The following is a 22,495-nucleotide window of genomic DNA, read 5'->3' as shown; positions in this document are numbered from 1 at the left end:
TTTTTAACAAAATACACATGGTGTTGCTTGTCTGAGCTCACTCAAACCGTCTCAGCATCTCATCAAATCCATCAACTTGAGAGTCAAGTTGTCATCATCACAGCCAAGAACAGAAATTCAAATTTTATCTACACCATCTGATGGTTTACCTCGCGGCACGTTCTGCTTTGGGGCAGCCTGGTCTAAATACTGGTTGGTCACTTGGGTTGCTAACTAGAGAGGTCTAAATGGTAAAAGACAGGTCTATTTTGTTACAATCAAATAGAGAAACGAATAGAGAGCATAATTCAGGTGAAAAACAATGCCGTCATAACAGACATCTTTTGACAATGTGTGTCTTATTTCCCACATGGAAGGATCATATCTCAAATAAAAACTCAATTCAGTAAATGTTAAATAGATATTATCGGCAGTTCAAACAAAGAGATAGATCACAAGAAGGAATAGATCGTTAGCATTTGAATCTATTAATTGGAGTCTTTGGTATATATTCCTGAACTGAGAAGTAAACTTTGCCAAGTATTACAAAATACTTCAGTAACCTATAACAACATAACTCATCGGAAAATTCACAGGAATATTTCGTTAAGTCACATTTTAGTGGGAACATGAACAACCATGTTCTTCGACACCACTGGAAGCCAATTTGTAACTGCGTTCCCAAGTATCTGTTGGAGCAGCTTGCGCATGAGGAACATGACGAGGATGTTTCTCTCTTTTGTCACCCCTTACCTGTTTCAGCGCATGCTTAAGGGCGGGGAGCAAAGCTTCCATGCACTCGGCAACCGCATTTGGATTGCCTGGCATATTGATGATCTGAAAACATTGTGAAACATAACGAAGGTAAGATTCTTCAGGTTCAGAATTTGACATAAATTATAAGAGGGTCAAATAACATGGCACAGTAGCCAGAAGAGCACAAGATCTCTAACAAAATGATGAAATTGAAGGAAGAATTAACCCAAATAGCCGTCCACCAAATCGCCTAAACTAATTCATGTATATAACACTGTATAATCAATGTATACTGGCTAGAAAAAAGTAAACAGTGAATTTGACCGACAATTTGTGTAAAAATCCCAAATTGAATAGGGTCGATCACTTCAATTTTGTTACATTTTGATCCTTTCAACTTAATGCAGGCTGCACCTGGCTATAAATAAGAAAGAAAAGAGTGGCTGTACTTCACAGATTAAACAGCTTCCCTATTTCTAATAGAGAAAAAGAGAGTTTCCCAATGCCTAACTAAATCTGAATCCTCTACTTGGCTATTCAGTAGCTAGGTCTACTTATGACTGCCACTGGTTCGGATAAGTCGAGTGATTAAGAAAAGGAGACACAATTGGGAAAGAAGAAGCAGGATACGATGTCGATTACTAGAAAGAAAACAACAGCAACTATGGATCACATATAAAGAAATCCATCAAAACTCAACACTCACTTTAAGTATTCCCTTTCTTGTAAAGTTTGAAACATGTGCAAATCATAGGAGATTAACGATTGCAGCAGAAGTAGCTATTTTCGGGAAATTTTGTTAATTCCCTGAGCAATCAATTGTCAACTGCCAGATAATTAGCTACCTTCTGCAGTTAACTATGTGATTCGGAGGAATTTTAGAAGACAAAACAAACAAGTCACTAGGGGCAAGGATGGATATAAAATTACATCGAAGATCTTCATGATTCTTTTTCCCATTAATTTCAACTATGGTAGTGTAATAGAAGTGTGATGCCTGTTGCCGGAGGCAAAACATCGTATACCTAAAACACAAATGTAGAGGAAAACCAATGGACAAACAAACAATAGAAATAATCATTGGATTAGGGAGAGAAAATGCATAATTGATGGCAATACCAACCATAGTTCTAAAACTCAATTCTCTGACTTGCTGAAAGAGTTTATTATTCAATAAAATGAAAGACCAACCATAGTTTTAAAACTCAACATTCAGATTCGACTTGCTAAGGAAAGGAGTTCAGTAGAATGGAAGACTAAGAATGCAAATACAGAACCACAAATGCCTTATCTTTGGTGTTACTCAAGGAAATAACTTTTTTTTTTGAAAAGGTAATATATTTGTATTAAGTATAAAATTGGTTACACACTAAATCAGTGTAACCATCCAGTAATTACAATGAAAGTACCAGAAGGGAGAACTACATCAGCAAGACTCACAATTGGTCTAAAACATCAAAAATACATTCACTCTTCTAGATACTCCTATTTACACCAAAAATAAAAAAGCATTAAACAGCTCATCTTCAACTTTTGTATTGAACTATGGTTGTCCTCGAAACATCTTTGATTCCTTTCTTTCCATATTGTCCACCATATGCAAGCCGGGACAATCTTCCATCTCTCCTTCTGACTGAAATGATCCCCATCTCTTTTCCAACTAGTTAGAACTTCTTTGATTCTCCCTGGCATAACCCACCGGATCCGCCTCAGGTTGATGAATATCTTCCATAATTGATATGTAACTCTGCAGTGTAAAAAGATATGGTTGATTGTCTCCCCCTGAGCTTCGCATAAGTGACACCTGGACCTCAGTTGATATCCTCTCTTGAGTAGATAATCTTATGTCAGGACTGCTTCTCTAGCTAATAGCCAAGTGAAACATGCCACTTTGTATGGAATTTTTACTTTCCAGATCATCTTCCATGGCCAACATCCAATTTGATTATTAGATTGGTTAAACTCTTTATACACAGATTTGACAGAAAACTTGTCTTCTTTCCCCCCTAGCCAGAACACCTTATCCTCAGAGCTGGAAGTCCCTTTGAATAGTTCTAAGATGCTATAAAAATCTGTCAGCCTTTGTATTTCCCAGCCATTTAGGAGTCGTCATTTAGGAGTCTTCTGAACGTAAGATTCCACCCTTGAACTGTCCACAGTTCTCCAACAAATGAGCCTTGTTGGTTCAGATTGTAAATGTCTGGAAATAGCTGCTTCAAGGTTCTCTGCCCAAGCCATTTGTCTTCCCAAAAAGAAGTTTTCATACCATTGCCCACTTTGAAGCTGGACCTATTGCTGAATTTTGGCCATAGATTCCTGATGGACCTCCACAGGCTAACCCCATAAGGGCTATTCACAGATTTGGTTGTACAGCTGCCTTCCTTCCCATACCTTACCTCAATTACATTTTTCCACAAGGAATGTTCTGTTGTGGCAAGCCTCCATAGCCACTTCATCATCAGACCTTGGTTTTGTAATTTTCAGATTCCTAACCCCCATCCCTCCTTCCTTCTTGCTTATTGTAAGGACATCCCATCTGACCAGATGGATTTTGCTCTTCTCACTCGCACCTTGCCATAAGAAGTTTCTTCTCATGGCATCAAGTCTTTTTGCTACACTTGCAGGCATAGGAAATAGTGGCATCATATAAGTTGGCATAGCATCCAATACACTATTAACTAGTGTAAGTCTTCCTCCCATGGATAAATATTGACTCTTCCAGCTAATTAATTTCTTTTCACACTTCTCAACTACATCATTCCAGATCCCTTTAGATTTGCTTTTTGCTCCAAGAGACATTCCAAGATAGACTGTTGGCAAGGTTCCTACTCTTCCTCCCAGAATATTCACCAAGCTATGAATCTCCATTACTTCATTAACTGGATAGATGAAGCTCTTATTCCAGTTAATGTGTAATCCAGAAATAGCTTCAAAAAAGATGAATATCACTCTCAAAAGAAGCACCTGGTCTCTATCAGCATCACAAAACACCAAAGTATCATCTGCATATTGCAGATGAGTAACCTCTACTGACACTGGATCTCTATAATTTACCCTGAAACCCCTGATCCTGTTGTTCGCCTTGGCAGATTTAAACAGGTTGTTTAAACCTTCCATTGCCAGAATAAATAAAAAGAGGGATATAGAATCCCCCTGCCTCAGACCTCTCTGTGAAGAGAAAAAACTAGCCGGAGAACCATTTATCAGAATTGAGAATTTAACAGTGTTGATGCAAAACTTGATCCACAAACAAAATTTGATCCACCTGATCCATCTCTCATCAAAGCCCATCTTTATTAATACTCCCAGCAAGAATTCCCAATTCAGATGGTCATAAGCTTTTTCTATGTCTAGCTTACATAGAATGCCAGGTTTCTTGCTCTTCATTCTAACATCAACACACTCGTTTGCAGTTAGGATAGGATACATGATTTGCCTACCTTTGATAAAGGCCATCTGTTGAGTGTCCACCAATTTGCCAATGACTTTTTTGATTCTTTCTGCCATGATCTTTGAAATTATTTTGTAGAAACTTCCTATCAGGCTAATGGGCCTGAAGTCTTTCAGTTCTTTAGCTCCCACCTTCTTTGGAATCAAAGCCACCAAGGTGGCATTGAAGCTCTTTTCAAAGGTCCCATTTGCATGGAAGTTTTGGACAGCAGCAATCACATATGAGCCTATCACTTCCCCGCATTGAGTATAGAATGCCATGGTGTACACTCTCCCAAATTTCCTGTGGGTCAAAAAGACTCAATAGCATCTGGTTATCTTCTGTATTGATGGTGGGACAGTCCCTTAGGTTGCAGTGTGGACGCCAATCCTCAGTCTCTGTGTATAGATTTTGATAATAAGCAACTATCTCCCTCTTGATATCTTCAGGATTCTCCACAATTTCTCCGTTCACTTGTAAGTTATCAATGTTGTTGTATCTTTTGTGTGCATTAGCAGTTTTGTGAAAGAACTTGGTACTTCTGTCCCCTTATTTCAACCATACAGCTCTGTACATTTACCTTCAAGCTATCTCCTCCTTCCTAGCATTTTCCTCAAACTCTATCAATAAGGTGTATTTTTTGTGTTTCTCTTCATCATTCAGCATCCTCCATTCTTGGGTTTCCTCCAGTTCAACTAATTGGCAAGTATATTCAGTTTCTGCATCTTCAAACTGCCTTGTATTGATTTGCTCCACTCTTTGAGTTTCTCCTCTAGGGCTTTCAATTTGAAAGCTAGAACATAATCGGTCTACCTTCACAGAAGAAAGATTCCCACCAACATTTGACTCTCTCTTTAAAGCCTTCAGTCAATAACCACCAGTTTTCAAATTTGAAATAGGATTTAACTGGTTCCCAGTTCCCACTTTGAAGCAACAGAGGAGAGTGATCTGATGTGACCCTGTGAAGTATAGACTGTTTGATTTTCCTAAACCTTACATCTCATTCCTCAGATACTAGAAACCTATCCAATCTAGCAGCAATATTGTGTTCAACCCCTTTCTTCCAAGTGAAACTACCTCCCAACAATTGCAAGTCTACTGGCCCTATATCATTGATAAATTCAGAGAAATCTGCCATTGATCTGGTGAATCTGTTGCAATTCTTCTTCTCTGACGGGTATCTAATAGTATTGAAATCCCCACACACTACCCAAGGCCCAGGGAATAAACCCGTCGCAGCACCCACCTCCCACCATACTTCTTCTCTTTCCCTTCTATCGTTGGGAGCATAAATGCTGGATAAATGCCATAAAAACTCTTGTGTTTTACCACTGAACTTGATTGTAATGGATTACATCCCCACACTACTGATTTCCCCTTCCCATACCCTACTATCCCACATAACTAAAATACCCCCTCTCGTACCACTTGCTTCTAGTTGAGCAAATTTCACCCACCTATACGCACCCAAGTCTCTGACAATGTCTCTAATTTCCCCTTCTACTTTGGTCTCTTGAAAACAGTAGATTTCTGCCTTCCAACTGCTCATCATATTTTTTATCAACTCCCTCTTCCTATATCTATTTAGACCCCTAACATTCCAAGAAACAACTTTAATCATCATTTATTATCTAAGGCCATATACCCCCTTGCTCCTGGTGCCATTACTTTTGAATTTGCTCCCGATGTCTAAGTTTCTTACTTCTTTACTTTCTTTCTTTTTTGGAGTGGCTGCTTCCATTGTTGATGATGAAAACTCCATTGCATTGCGCCTCTTGCCATCTATTTTCATAAATAACTGGAAAGCTTCTTTCTCACACCCTTCAAATTCCATCCCAAATTCTTTGCTCAATCTGATAATATTCTGATGCACCCAAATTGGAGCGTTAAACTCTGGGTCCTCCTCTTCTTCATTGATTAGAGAGTTTAAAGGAAGAACATCTTCTATGCCCCAATCCCCCAAGAAATTCCCCTCCCCAGTCTGCATGTCGGTATTGTCTTGATCCTCTGTCACTGGTTGTTCCATTTCGTTGATGAGAACCATGGCATTGTCACTGGCTGCCTTGGTCGAAGGTTTTGCCTCTGCAATTCCTTCGTGATTGTCGACAGTGTCTTTCTCTATTTCCACGTCTGTTTTCTTTTCTTTAGTTGAGATGGCTTGGATCTCTATAAGAAATGGGTCTTTAATTATTTCATAATGGGCTAACTGGTTTGGGCCTTTGCAACATAACTCAAGGAAACAACTTTAGGCTAAGCTTATCAACCATATGAGGGAACTTTGGGCTAACTTGTGTTGGAGTGTTTTGTGGTTCATGCAAATAAAGATACGATTGGACTTGTGGTCTTACCAGTGTTGATCCTCTTATTCCAGCTGCTGCACGTGAGAGCATTGCAGAAGGTGTTACCTGTGTGAAGTCAGATGCATCATGAAATTAGAAGAAATTCAAATATTTTTCTAGGTCAGGGAAAAAATTTATAGCTGCCTTGCGTAAGCGTGCGAAATGTTCAACCATCAGAGAAGGGCTAACAGAGATATATAGTAATCCTGAGGAAGATTAAATATTTGATGTTATCTAAGGAAGGTCACGTCATTAGTTGTTTGATAATACACATCCCTCGTTGCTTTTATACAAGAAGGCCACCAGAAAGGCAGACAGAAAATTCACTTGCTTAACTTGAATTCTCGACGTTCATTTTTATACTTAAGGAAAAGAGTCAACTTCAAAGCTTGAGATACTTTTCGTGGTGGGTGGGGTGCAGCTTGGGATACAGCTCTTTTGGTCTAGAACAGAGTCAGCTTCAAAGCTTGCTCCTTCTCCCTTTTATTTCATTTATATACTTTTTTGGATAACAGCTGTGTCTGGACCAGCTTACAGACACCTCGACACCTCGACTATCCACTGGATAACTCTGTCTATTAAAGTTAGGCAGACGGGAAAAATTCAACTAAGTACTTGGTCTGTTGTTGTCTCCCTACAACGTCATAGAATGTCTTCTTATCCTAATCTTTTACCTGTAAAGTACATTATCTTCTTTTCAGAAGTGGTAACAAACGACAAAGACCTTGTGACATGAGCATGTGGTTGTGCACCTAGTTCTATCTTTTCATTGTTTTTCAACGCCCCCATAGTTTCGGCAATGAACTAGGTGAAGGTTATACAGACAAGGGTGTATAAACTATCTGCCAAATTTTACCAAATTTAATACATATGCAATTGAATAAAATGCCAATGGAATAACAGTGATATGAGAACTTTGATACCTTCAGACTTTCTCGCATCATAACATAGAGAAGACCGGGTGTTTCTTTCTGTATCATACTTTTGGTAGCTTCAGGGGTAACATCCCTTGGCGTACAGCCGGTCCCACCTGACTCATCCAGTAAGAGTAATTAATAAAAATATTATCAGCTCGGCAAAGAAATGGGACCATGACCATAATAACTTAGGAACATACCAAGGGTAAGAATAAGATCCACTTTGTCAACATCACTCCACATCTGCAACATGTTTTTTATCTTTTGCTCATCATCTGGCACAACAGCTGTTGCAACTACACTTGTCCCTCCAAGCCTTTCTGACGATGAATTGACGACAGAAACTGCCCTTGGACCACTGCGAGATCATATAGCATCAAATCAGTTGATAATCAGGGAAGGGGAGCCTTTCTAATGGGTTCTAACATATTATGGAAGCAAGAAAATATCAAGCAGCCATGTATATTTATCCAAGGTGAAAACTGTGAAGAGTCCCACATCGGTGCTTTAAGGGATGAGTGGTCTCCTTAGGCTTGGACAATCCTCGCCTCTTGAGCTAGCTTTTGGGGTTAAGGTAGGCCCAAGATTTATTTCTTTAACATGGTACCAGAGCTGCACTCATCTCAATTCTCATTTCCCGATGTTGGGCCCTCATTAAATTCCCACGCTCCATATGTCCATCCCTGGGCATGAGGGGCGTCGGGTGTGAAGAGTCCTACATCGGTGCTTTAAGGGATGAGTGATTTCCTTAGTATGGCTTGAGCAATCCTTACCTCTTGAGCTAGCTTTTGGGATTGATTTAGGGCCAAGATCCATTTCTTTAACAAAAAATAATGTTATTGCAGAGAAAGGAATCAGCCTATGGAAGGGGACCTTGGCGTAATGATAAGAGCTGCCTCTGTGTTACCAGGAAGAGGTCAGGGGTTCAAGTTGCGGAAACAACCTCTTGTAGAAATGTAAGGTAAGGCTGCGTAAAAAATACTCAATACGCTCTGGCCCTTCCTCGGACCCCGTGCATAACCGGAGCTTAGTGCACCGAGTAGCCCTTTTTTTTAAGTAATCAGCTTATGATGAACCCAAAATAGAATATCTACGCATTTGACAAAATGTTCACTTGCAAATGAGACATTTTAAGTGGAAAGAAAAGAAATACCATCAGATCAAATCAATTGTACAGCAGTAGTTCTTTTATCTCAGCAAAAACCAAGGAAAAAATAGAAGCAGAGCTAATTCTTTTGGGGAGAAAGGCTTGTCAAAGTGCATATGCCTGCCGCGAAGTTTCAACTTCTCAAACATGACTACCACAAGGAATCCTCCCAGTTGTTTTATCATTTAGGATGGTAAACCTTGCCTCTTCTGGAAGCTAAAGTGATGGGTTCCTAATTAACGATACACGAGCCATTCAAACACCAAGTAATAGGAAGTAGCTTAATATTTGTAGCAAAGAGTCTGAGTACTCACATGTTTCACTTTTACATGGAGCAATATCAGATTTGCTATTTTCCTTTTGCATCACTAAAGTGACCCTTTTGGAATCACGAACCAAAATGGTGTATCTTAATGCAACTTCACTTTTTATATAAAAGAGGTGGGGGAAGGGAGACATTCAAACACCAAGTAACAAAGTAGCTTAATATTTGTAGCAAAGAGTCCAAGTATTCACATGTTTCACTTTTACATGGAGCAATATCAGATTTGCCACTTTTCCCTTTGCATCACTAAAGTGACACTTTTGGAATCATGAACCAAAAAGGTGTATCCTGATGCAACTTCTCTCTTTATGTAAAAGAGGTGGGGGAAGGGAGCACTTCAAACACCGAACACTAGGAAGTAGTTAATATTTGTAGCAAAGAGTCGGAGTACTCACACATTTCACTTTTACATGGAGCAATATCAGATTTGCCGCTTTTCCTTTTGCATCACTAAAGTGACCCCTTTGGAATCACGAACCAAAAAGGTGTATCCTGATGCAAGTTCTCTCTTTATAAGATAGAGGTGGGGGAAAGAAGTCATTCAAACACCAAGTAATAGGAAGTAGCTTAATATTCGTAGAAGAGCCTGAGTACCCACATGCTTCACTTTTACATGGAGCAATATCAGATTTGCCACTTTTCCTTTTGCATCACTAGAGTGACCCTTTTGGAATCACGAACCAAAAAGGTGTATCCTGATGCATCTCTTTCAATTTTAAACTGAGAAGTGGTGTGCCAGTTGCGCCAATATGTCTCCGGACAAAGAGTGGTAAACTCAAGATAGAGAGTAGTTAGAGTCAATGTTGTCAAAGGCTCATTTAAGGCGCACTTAAGCCCTAAAGCTCAAAAAAGCTCAGGGAGGGCGCTTCGCCTCACTTAAGTTGAGGCAGAGCACCAAGACATGCCCCTTATTGCCCATGAGTTCTATCTTGAATGGAGCAATGCTAGACTATAAATATAATCGGCAAATAAATGTATTAGTTGTTAAGGAAAACAATATAAATGAATTTGTTACTTTTCTATTGAATTACATATATATTTTTATTTTTTCTAGCATTGCGCCTTTTTTAACTAAAGCCCCCACTTAAATTGCGCTTTGCGCTTAAAGCCCCAATTGACCTAGAGCGCTTTTTAGAGCTTTTCGCCTTTGACAACACTGGTTAGAGTAGTCATTTGTGGACAAAGAGTGGTTCACTCAAGAGATAGAGTAGTTAGAGTAGTCATTTATAGTGGCCTTGGAAGTAATCAAGTAAATGAAGTAATTTTTACCGAGAGATAGATGTAGGTCATTTATAGTGGCTATGGAGGCAAATGAAAATAAGAGTTTCTTTCTTAACAATGATTTCCCATGACTACAAAGTTTGAAGGTCGTCCTCTTTAGGAGTAGAAAAATAAGCAGAAGGAAGAAAGGAGAAAAGATAAGAGTGCATGTAATAAGATATTATGAAATATTGAAATATATGGAACATAAGGTCAAAACAAAGGAGCAACTTGATACAATGGCAAATATAGAAGAGAAGTGGCTCCCTGCTATAAATTACCTGCGATCAGGTCCCAATCCTGCGGCAACAGTATCACTTACTGTAAGAATAGCTACCCTAAATTCAGAATCTTCACAACTGCCAGTATTTGCAGCTGCTGGCTTATGTTCTTGTTGGACGCTACTCAAGTCTGGCAATTGCAAACTCCTGCTCCCTGGCGAATTGCTTATATCAGAAATCAAAATTGCAGACACTAAAGCACCAGCAGGTAATGAAGTGTCTGAAGCCGGAAGCTCTAATAAAGCATTGGCTGACTTCATGCTGAGAAGTCGACTGCTAATTTGATGACCTGTACTCTCAGCCATGAACCTGTAAATCATAAAGGGGAAAAAGAAGCATTTGATGCCATCCACTGCAACAGTCTGCTAATAAAGTATGAACGAAGTATTGGACATCTTAATCTTGACCCCTCTTCTCTCCTTCCCCGAAACAAAATATCAACCAATGAATGAATCGCCTGCTCTACTTGGGTTCAAATGAATCTTTTAGGATTTGAACCAAACAACCCCTTAGGATTTTACAGGAGAAACAATGAAGAAGCAAAAATGTACAATCTTATGATCTATGTACCGGTTAAAAGCACGAATGTGTTACAAATAGGTCAAATTTGGACTTCATGAAATATTGTACATCCAAGACTACAAAGCAAAGTAAAATGAATAGCATTCACATCAAATGATTTTTTATCACTGAAAAAGATCGTATATTAAGCACTTCATAATTTGCAATATGCAATACATTGGACAAAGAATAAACAAGGGAGCTACAATAGGCTAAAAATCCAGGAAAACCAGCATCTATGACACCAGTAAGTGCATTTGGAAAATGATACTTTAAGGGCTGCCCGGTGCACCAAGCTCCCGCTATGCGCGGGGTCTGGAGAAGGGCCGGATCACTAGGGTCTGTTGTACGCAGTCTTACCCTGCATTTCTGCAAGAGGTTGTTTCCACGGCTCGAACCCGTGACCTCCTGGTCACATGGCAGCAACTTACCAGTTACGCCAAGGCTCCCCTTCTTGGAAAATGATATTTTGATGAATACATTTGGAAAATGATATGAAACTAACTCTCAAAATTTACTGTTCAAGGATTATAGTTGGATGGAACTGCATGTTCTGAAAGAAAGAGAAACAAAAACAGAAAATAAGACTGCTTACCCTTGGGAACCCGACCCATCGTTCAACTGCCAGGAGATAATAGCTCGATGGTATTCTGGACGGAAAGGATCTGTCTTAATTGAATGCTTTACACGAGCTTGCACTCTACAATTATTAGAAACAGATACTGCTTTAGTGAAATTGAACGACTATTAATCAACCAAATGTTGAATAGAAAAAGGATTGAGGGGCACTCTTGGCAACCTTGGAAGATGAGGGTTTGCCCACCCAGAGATGTGTCGAATGGCTGGAACCACAAAGAGATGGAAACAGACTAAACAGCTCACGGGATTTCCAGGTAGCCCAAATGCAAGAATCTTCCCGGAAGTCCCGTTGGATGATCTGGGAACGATCTCAGCAAATGTGATAGGCTTTCCTGGTTTCATGAGAACCTGGATTTGCAAAGAATGCAAATAAAGTAATTATTTCCCTGATTTCATATATACAAGACGTGTGTATATACAAAGAAGAAACACTGATGTATATCTGTGTATATACATACAATATACATAAATATACATACAATATACATAATCACGGTATATGTTTTGTATATTTGAGCTACAGCCCGTAATTATATTGGGCCACCAGACAAAAGTGAAAAAGCCCTAAAGTAATTATTTCTCTGATTCCATAGATACAAGACGTGTGTAGATACAAGAAAGAAACATTAATGTATAGCACACGCTCCCAGCTCAATCCCATAAGCATACGCAGTGAGCATTACCCTTTGAAAATACAAGTTCCCAAAATCTGTAAACAGAAATTGCCAGCATTACCTTCTGAAACAATATTCTCCCTTTCTTTTGAAGTAAAGGCTTCACAAAATCCCGGTCTCCCATGGAAACACCTCCAGAGCAGACAAGGATGTCAATTCCAGAAGCAAATGCATTGTCTAGCGTCGTCTCAATCTCCTGCTCATCGTCACGAGCTATACCGAGATCGAGAACTTTGCATTGCTGCTGTGTTGCAGCAGTTAGGATCATTGCACGATTGGAGTCCCTAATCTGCTTGTGACAAATAGAAATTAAGTAAAATACGCCAGAGGCGAATATCTTTGCAAATAATGTAGTCAATTACAAGTACTATAGTAACCATACAATGAACAGGAGGGAATTATGTATAAGATACCTGAGCATAACAAGAAAGAAAGGAAGGAAGACAGATTCCTCATATTTAGTTGACGAAATCTCATCAATATACGAATAATAGAAAAAGGAAATTTATTGAAGAATTTCCATGAAAGAAAAGCTGCAAGCTAGCGAAAGAATAACACCCAATCTGACAAGTACGATTAGGTTATGGGTGCACAAGTGAATGTTCTATAATTGATATTTCTCAATATTTAGTTGACGAAGTTTCACCATGGTTTTGAAATTGTAAGAGAACAGGTCCAAAAGATAAAGGTTTTCTAAGAATAATATAAAATTCAAATTGGTTGAAATATTTGTTGATATATCAACAAATGTAATATAATGTAAGAAGAGGTCCTATAGTGCATGCTACTTGTTGACGATATTGTGCTTGTGAAGAAATGGATCTTTGGTCTAACTCTTCAGGAGAGGATTGCCCAAGACATATTAGGAGACCACAATCCACTCTCAATCAATGTGGGACTTTAATCCCTCGCACACCCAAGACTGGACAATTGGAGCATCGATAACATAACACGGAGCCTAACATTGAGAAACCCAACAACAGGGATAGCTTGAGTCTGGCTACGATACTATGTGAAGAAATAGACATTGGGCCTAACTGAATCTCAAAACCTAGCTCTTGAGGGGAGGATTGTCCAATACCATGTAACGAGATCAAAACACATTGCTTCAATTAATATCGAGCTTAACAGTGCTAATTAACGAAACCAGCGAGGGAATCAACCAAAAGCTTGTATTTTGGAGAAGGATTCTAGAGATTAAGGGTTTTAGGATAAGTAGAAGTAAAGCTAAATATATGCACTGCAAGTTTAGTCAGCATAAGAAGAGCGGCGTTGAGGTGAAACTAAATGGGATTTCGAAGCGTGAATGCAAACAATTTAGATATCTATGCTCAACATTCCAGAATAATGATATTATAGATGAGATGTTTTAGATATTCAGATTAAGGTGCTTCTTTTTGAAGTCACAAACTAATGCAGACAGAAGTGTTATTATCATGGCAACTGCATCGCCACTGTGAGCATCAGGTAATTTTTCTTTAAAAGGAACGTCATAGTAGCTTCCACAACCTGACCACGGTCTAATCTCCCAACTGTTGGTTCTACAAGCTCATCCCCTGTTGATAAGACGGCAACTTTTGGACTAGGGTAAACCTGTATATCAGCAATCCGAAATGCAACATAAGAAATAGGCAGCCATTATGAGTTATATAGCATTGAAACTGCAAGGAAATAAAACAAATACCTTCACTGTGACAACACCTACTGTGGCAAGTAGACCAATTTCCGCAGCACCTAATCGCTCCCCAGATTGCATTACGATAGTACCCTGTGCAATGTCAGATCCCTGGAAAAGAAAATTTTAAAGCAGTTAGAAAGGACCAACTGAGCACTCTCAGTGGTTGTCAAAATGAGTTAAGTAATTAAAAGCAATTGTTCCATTTTCAAGTCCTATAGCCTCCTTTCCAAAAAGAACAGCTCAACAATAAAGTTCAAGCAGCTATAAGGAGAACATTTTCTCAAATATGCTTTTACCCAAAAAAAGTCGTAAATATGCAGTATTCCAAAAGAAATACTCCCTGCATCCCAATTTATGTGGCACCGTTTGATTTGGCAGGAAGCTTAAGAAAGAACGGAAAACTTTTGAAATTTGTGGTCTAGAATAAGTCTTCTACATCTGTGTGGCCATAAATCATCTCATTAAGGGTAAAATGAAAATTTTGAAGTTAAATTGTTTCTAAATATAGAAAGGTGACATTCTTATTGGGACAGACTAAAAAGGAAAGAGTGTCACATAAATTGGGACGGAGGGAATATATACTTTATGGCTCTCAGGGGGCAAAAGAATTTTATGAAGATGCATTAAAACTGACTTGACTCAAAATTAGTGGGTTGTCATATTCGAGCAAAAGATAACAAGTTAACATGCACTACTATGCTGTAAGCTATCAATAGTTCTGACTCGCAAAAAGACCAAACTATGCTGTAAGCTATCAATAGTTCTGACTCGCAAAAAGACCAAACTGACCATTAAGCTCACTTCTCCGTCATATAGACCAACCCTAGGGTTGCACAAATTGCCAATAGCCGCACCAATCAGCAGTAGTGCAGAAACAAACTTCAGTCAGCTTAATGTATCATTAGGTCTGAGTTGCAGCTCATTGCCAAACATTTTATGTACTAGAGGCTCTAGTTAATACAAACTAATCACTTCAAAATATGAAAACACTTATCAAAATCCATGGATCAATATTCCGAAATATTCATGCCAATATCCAGATTTCTATTGCTCAACCATGGCAGAAATCGGAATGCAATCTGCCTCTTCACTCATTCTCTCTAGAATGAGGTCAAACACAGACATGTATATATGTAAAATCGTTTTTAGATAACATGGTAAATACATTGTTTGTTTAATCTCCACTAATTGGTATGTTTGTTCTAAGAAATAAAGCAGTTGTCTTCTACATGTTTTCCGGAAAACAAATATTTTGCTTTTCAGAAAATGAAACACAATTAGAAAGTCGTTTCCAAAAGCAATTCTTCCAGCCTACAAGCAACCATTTTTTTCAAAACCATAAATGCAGAAGACATACCTAAGATACAGCATCAAGTTCTTACCACTGCACGAATATCAACCCCAGGGCTAGTTTGCTTCAATATTCGCACTCGCTTCAGTTCAGATGAAGCAGCTGAAATTGATTCAGTGTCCTCGACTTGCACAACCGCATCAGCACCATCAGGCACTGGACCTGGATAAGTGGACAACATGGAGAAATCAATTGACACACAAAACAGTACTAGTTGGATGACCATTTGTCGAAAAGTAATAGAGCTACCTAGCTTCTAAACCCATTAAAGTAGCAATTACATCCACTGAACTGGACCAGATTGCTCATTATCTTTAAAGAAAAGATTGTAATACGTGGATTAATAATTCATTTATTATGTAGTGCACATGCATTTCTTGGTGGATGTTTGGTTTATACTATCACAAATGGTATACATGGTGCATAATCTAAAACATGCGTTTGCTTTTAAATTGGATAAAGTCTTGTTTTCAATTATAACGTTGGAAATGCCTGAATGTATAAAGAAATGGCTTTGGAAGAAAGGCAATTTTGTCATTTGAATAAATTATCCATGTTGGAGGTTTGGAAACAAACCTTGGAGTCTAAAGGGTTCAAGTTGAACAGGACTAAAACGTAATAAGTTCAGTTATGTGACTCGTGAAGCGGACGGGGAAGTGAGCTTGATACACAAGTCATTCCCAAGAGGGGTTAGGAACACTATGCCGGGAGATTTAGAGCACTCCCAGAGTCGTCGAAATTTTGGGTATTGCAGGCGCATAAAGGTTGAAGAGGTTGTGGGGCTATGCGTAAGATGAGTAGGAAAAAGCAATCGGGCTAGACGAGATCCCTGTGAAATTTTGGAAGAACGCTGAGTGGCTTATTAGGTTATTTAATGTCATTTTCAAGACGACGAAGATGCCAGCAAAATGGAGGTGGAGTACGATGATTCCATTGTACAAGAATAAGGGTGATATCCAAAATTGCAACAACTATAGGAGTATCAAGCTGCTAAGCACACCATGAAAGTTTGGGAGAGGGTAGTGGAAGTAAGAGTGAGGAGAAGTGTATCCATTTCCGAGAACCAGTTCGGATTCATGCCGAGGCGATCAACTACTGAAGCCATTCACCTTGTAATGAGGTTGGTGGAGCAGTATAGAGAGAGAAAGAGGGACTTGCATATGGTGTTCGTTGACTTAGAAAAAGCTTATAACAAAGTCCCGAAGGATGTTCTATGTCTGGAGACTAGTGGTATGCTTGTAACATACACTAGGGCGATTAAGGATATGTATCATGGCGCTAAACCTGGGTTAGGACTGTGGGAGGAGATTCGAAGCACTTCTCGGTCGTGAGGGGGTTGCACTAAGGATCAACTCTTAGTCATTTTTTATTTGCCTTGTCGATGGATGTACTAAGACGCCACATTCAAGCAGTGTTGTTGATACGATCCTAGATAGCCCGGGGAAGAGTGGAGACTATTGAAGATGACACCGAATTATCTAGTGGATCATTGACTCGCTCCAAGTCCAAGAACGCCCGAGGGATGCACGCTGAGAAGTTGCATGATCTTCAACAATTGACTAGAAGATGTTTAAAGAGTCACTTGGAGGATTCAAGTAGAGAATATCATAATTGGAGTCTTGAGAATTGAAGAATCAAGACCCCAAGTCAAACCATGTGGCACGGTTTCACCAACCGTTGGCTACGGTTCAAGAGGGGCCCGACTTTCACTGAGGATATCATGTCATAGGACTTCAAATTTTCATGACCAGTAAGAGTAGAGATTTTCTAGAAAACCCTAAGGACAATTTGACATACCTTAACTTGATCCTTATAGATTCAATAAAATTGAAGTTTAGTTTAAGACATCTAACAAGTGGTCGCACATAGATGTCACACATCAATTTTTTCCTATAAAACGATATCTTATTTTCTTATTTTTGGATATAATTCAAAATATCTACCAAGATTAACAAGAGAAAATATATCGTCTAGGCATAAATATTTTAACAATATTGATGGAACCACAATATCTGAACAAACAGACCTCCAGTAGTTACATATGCAACAGTTCCAGGGGTAATCGTCACACCAACTCCATCATTTCCTGCTCTTGATTCAGCAATTACAGAATATTCACCAGGTCCATCAGCGGCAACAACGGCATACCCGTCCTGAAACAGGTCCACCCGAAAAGAAAAGTTAACCATACCCTTCAAAGAGACAACAATAGATATGAAATCTTTATCAATAAGCACTAAGAGTCTTTTATTTATCCTTTCACCATCTCCCATTTTGATTTCATCTTCCGAATTGCTATAGTTTCTACCTCGTATCCTGTCTTATCTAAAAAAAATCATGTCCATTTGGACAGCGGTAGCCGAAAATCCCCCAGATTGCAACTCGTGATACCGTCATTCAAACAGTGGCCTATTAACCATCAGGTTGTCCTTACAGGGACCACTTTTCTTCCTTCACTGCCTACCCCTTCCAACCCCCCCCCCCCACACACACACACACAGAGTCTAGGCACCGCAACCTGGGAATAGGGGGCTGCAAAGAAGGCATTGACTCGAGAAAGACAACAACTTTCAGAGAGATCCCATTGCAGAACTATATATATATATATATATATTACTTATGAGAAATCCATTCGGGGCCAACCCTTATGACTAACTGCATCCATGGAAACTAGGGGATAATGGGCATGGCCCTCTAACCTACAACATACATACAAAAATGGACAATACCCAATTGCTAAAACAGTACATATATGTGGAGAAAAAAATACCTTAATAGAAGCAGGCTATGGAGGAAGAGGATCAGGGGCAGTGATATACTCAGCCAAGAAAGATAACAACTTTCACACGGAACCCATAGCATAATTAGAAGTTTCAGCTTTTCAGCACCAAAAATAGCCAATCAACATTAACATGTACAACACACACACACACATGTATATATATATATATAGCATAATTCCAAGATTAAATTTTTAAGCACCAAAAATAGTCAATCAACATTAACATGTACAACCCACAGACACACACACATACTAACACTACATATATATGTATGTATATATACGTACACACACACATACATACATATGTGTGTGTGTATATATATATATATACACACACATACATTCAATTTTTAGGCACCAAAAATAGTCAATCAACATTGTCATGTACTAACTATACACACACCCCTTAACATGTTTACACCAAAAAGAGGCAATACCCAATTGATAAAACAGTACATAAATGCGAGAAATATAAATACTTTAATTGAGTTTTTAAGCATAATTCCAAGATTTAAGTTTTTAAGCACCAAAATAGTCAATCAATATTAACATGGTACTACACACACACACACACTTAACAAGTACAGAGAATATACCAAAAAGTAGCAATACCCAATTGATAAAACAGTACATAAATGCGAAAAAAATACCTTAATAGAAGCAGGATATGGAGGAAGAGGGTCAGGGGCAGTAATATCCTCAGCCAAGATTTTGCCTAAAGCTTCGTGAATAGGCAAAGTTACAGGTGGCAGCCGCTGAGCTACACTTAGAACCATGTCAAGTGCTTCTTCAACAGGTATCATCTTGTTTGAGATTTGGGTTCCTCCATTTTCGCCCATTCTTTTGGCTCTTCAGTACTACCAATGAGTCAATTCAACTGGTAGTAGAATGGAGGGGTATATAAATATTTCCAATAGTTGGACCAATGAAGAAATAATTAAATCAATAGATAAATGTGAAAGTGACATAAAGTTAGCAAATAATACTAATAAACTTTTAACTAGTTAAAATAAAGTTTTCATGAAAGAGGAAAAATAGAGTTCTCATTATTGTTAATGTTTGGACATGATTTGGTTGATATTTGAAAAATAAAATATGTAAAGTTGAAGTTGAAAAGAGCATTTGAAAAAAAAAATTTGTATATTGGACATGAAAATAAGCTAGAATTTATGGGAGTGAAAATTAAAAAAATAAAAATAAAAATTCCTCAAACTTTTTCTTCAAATTTCAAATTCTATATTTCAAGTTTGAAGTTGAAATAATTAGCTATTTGATAAACCATTTGTTATTTGAAGTAATCTTCAAATATTATTTCAGATTTCAGTTCCAAAAAAACGTGGATATATTTATTTTCAAAAGCTAAAATAAATCCTAAAATTAACTTTAAAATATACATAATACATAGATGTCTCATGAACTTGTCCCATAATTTTATTTAGACAACTAAGCTAAATATACGTGAATATGCCTATTTTCAAAAGCTAAATAAAACCTAAAACTAACTAGGATATGCATAATATATAAATGCCCATTGAACTTGTCACATAATTTTATTTAAATAACTAATCTAGGAGACCGACTTATTAAATACATTTTATTTGTCGAAATTGTACGTATTGAGTATATATTTTATAGTTTTAAATAAAGTGTGTAAATATCATTTAACGTTATTGTTGCAAATAAGGATAATAAGAATATGTCTACATTTTTTTCTCTGATATCATTTAAATTCATTTATCTGTATTTTACTATATATTAGAAAAGTTGCAGTTTTGGCATGTATGCTTAAAGTCTTTTTTTATAAAGTTTGAGGTTATTTAAGATATTTCATATTAGCTCTTACAAATAAATCAAATACGTGGCTTTTTTCCCTACACAAATAATATGTGTAACTTTTAAATAAATACAGGTGTAGGTTTTTATCCAATTTGTTTACATAATAAACTTACAAAGTTTGGATTGCTTCTCAGATTCTCTTCGTCTTGCTCAAATTCCTTCTAAATGCAGGTGCATTTCTATCAATTTTGGCCATATTTTTTGCTCTGCATCTGCTATAGAAACAATCAATTCCTCTTTAATTTTAATTTTGTTGTTTTATATTTATTTCTCCTTCTTTTGTTGTTTCAGCCCACATGCAAAAAAAATTAAGATCAACGGTAAAAGCACTATACAATGGAGTTTTACCTCAAATTCATGAAAATAAGTTGAATTAAAGATAGATTTTTCATATTCAAGAAGATCCGGATAAAAAAAATCGAGTTAGGATTTTGATAGACGAAATTGGGAAAACTTTTTTTTCCCGGGAGATCAATTGAATTCAAGAGCTCGGGGAGAAACTATGTGTAAGCACGAGATTTTTGCCCTATGCGAGAATTACTCCCAAAAATTCAAAATAAAACAATTTTTCTTTATGTGCAATTTTGAGAATTTTCGTGGCATTTTTGGATAATTATTTATATTTGTCTGTGCATGTATTTGTTAAATTAATAAAAAATACAAAAATATGTCGCATTTGCATTTAGGATTTAATTCTACAATTAGGAGCAATTAAGTTTGTTTTACAAGAACAAAAAATCATAAAAATAATGTACGTTGCATTTTTAGCATTTAATGTCCAAATTGTGTTATTTTATCGTAATTGCTATTTAATTGTGTGTTAATTGTTATTGAGAGTTAATTTGCACTTTTATAAATTAATTTAGTTCTATGGGATAATTTAGGATTTTTAGAATTTAGTTTTAGTTTAAGAGAAGAAGAAGAAGAAGAAGAAGAAGAAGAAGAAGAAGCATTAGAAATAAGAAGAAAATCGGATTGTGCCACCTTTTAATTTAAATCAACCAGGCCCAAACCAAATAACCCCCACCGGGTCGACCCGACCCAGTCCGCCCCATAACCCAAACGAATCCCAACCCCCCATTTTCATATTTTCATTTTCCCAACCCCAAAACCCCTAAAACCACCCGCCCCCCTTTCCCTTCATCTTCTCCAAACCACCCCCCCCCCCTTTGCCCTCTCACCTCCATGGCAGCTCTTCCCCCTTCTCCTTCTTCTTCGAACTACCCTCCCATGGCTACCTTCATCTCCTTCTCCATCGTCCTCCAGCTGACCACCAACAACCTCCTCACGTCCACCATGTCCATGGCTGCCCTCCCCGTCGTCCCCTTCACCCTTCGTCTCAAACGACCATGGCTGCCTTCTCCTTCGTCTGCATCGACGACCAACACCCCAGCCAGCCCCAACTCGCTTCTGAGCAACCACCAAGTCGGCGACAAAACGTTGTTGCTTCTTCTTCTTCTTCTTCTTCATCTCCGCTGCCTCGTCGACCTCTAGCAAACCTCACAGTCCGTCGAGCTCCAGCCAGCCACCATGGCTGCTGCTTCGTCTTCAACTGCCTTCCCCCTCGCCACCAGCAGCTCGTCCAAACAACCAACTTCATCTCCTTCGCCGGAAAAACCAGCAACGACCACTCCACATGAGCGACCACCATCGTTTCTGCTATGTCCAGCCATGAACTCGATCGTCACTACGTCAAAAACGAAAATGGGTTGAAAACAGTGATGTTTGTTCAGGCGCGTTGAGTTTCCGTTCGAACCCGGACTTCAAACTAGTAGGTTTCCGTTCTCTTTTCTTTTAGTTTTTGTTTAGTAAATTCATCTTCCGCTCCTTTTCTTCTTTCTATGATTATGTTCGTGTTCCGATAGGTTGGTTTGAATTCGAACCCATGTCTTTGTTTGTGTTAGAGATAATTCGTGTTCATTTTTGTTTGAAGTTCGTTAGTTTTTCATCAAGTGATTTAATGTCGAATGTCGAGTGATTTAGTTTGAATCATTCATCTTTGTTGTAATGTTGTTGAATTTAATTCGTGTTCATTTTTTGTTTGAAGTTCGTTAGTTTTTCATCAAGTGATTTAATGTGAGTGTTTATGTGTTGGTCTTTAGTTTTTGATTTAGTATTAATCATTCATCTTGGTTATGATGTTGTTTGATTTAGTTTGAGTTCAACTGATGTTGAGTTTAGTGGTTTAAATCTACTTGTTTGTCCTGATAAGTTTGTTGATATGAATCTGACTTTGTTGTTAATTCATGAATGTTGTCGATTAGGAGTTTGTTTGGCGAGTTTGTTTATTCAGAGTTTGTTTGTTAATTGGATCGTTGATTAAGTGAATTGGTTATAGTTGATATGTTTTTGGTACAGATTGAAAGGGATGGGGTAGAATGGTAAATTGCAGTAGTTTCAGGGGCATTTTCGGGATTTTAAGTTTTTAAAAATGATTAATTTGAGTGTTCTGTCCACTAAGTACTAATAATATTAAATTAATACATTGTTTAATACATAGTGGGGGACGAGACATGTGGTAGTGGGAATTAATACAT

The 22,495-nt window shown here is 38.0% G+C and overlaps 1 protein-coding gene across 1 annotated transcript; it reads right to left on the bottom strand.

The window, feature by feature from the left end:
- Positions 1-429: 429 nt before the first annotated feature.
- On the bottom strand, positions 430-18,993 carry LOC104217267 (molybdopterin biosynthesis protein CNX1). The gene is made up of 13 exons (XM_009767460.2): positions 18,773-18,993; positions 17,364-17,490; positions 15,369-15,499; positions 13,993-14,094; positions 13,818-13,901; positions 12,370-12,597; positions 11,795-11,982; positions 11,591-11,695; positions 10,435-10,743; positions 7,622-7,779; positions 7,428-7,534; positions 6,514-6,570; positions 430-816 (listed from the first exon to the last, which is right to left on the bottom strand). Exons 1-13 carry the CDS (start codon positions 18,959-18,961, stop codon positions 598-600), a joined length of 2,004 nt encoding a protein of 667 aa, XP_009765762.1. The 5' UTR covers positions 18,962-18,993; the 3' UTR covers positions 430-597.
- Between the last annotated feature and the right edge of the window lie 3,502 nt (positions 18,994-22,495).

Source organism: Nicotiana sylvestris, chromosome 9 (genome assembly GCF_000393655.2).
Source record: "Nicotiana sylvestris chromosome 9, ASM39365v2, whole genome shotgun sequence".
Lineage (NCBI taxonomy): Eukaryota > Viridiplantae > Streptophyta > Magnoliopsida > Solanales > Solanaceae > Nicotiana > Nicotiana sylvestris.
This window is presented reverse-complemented; position numbering and strand designations above follow the sequence as displayed.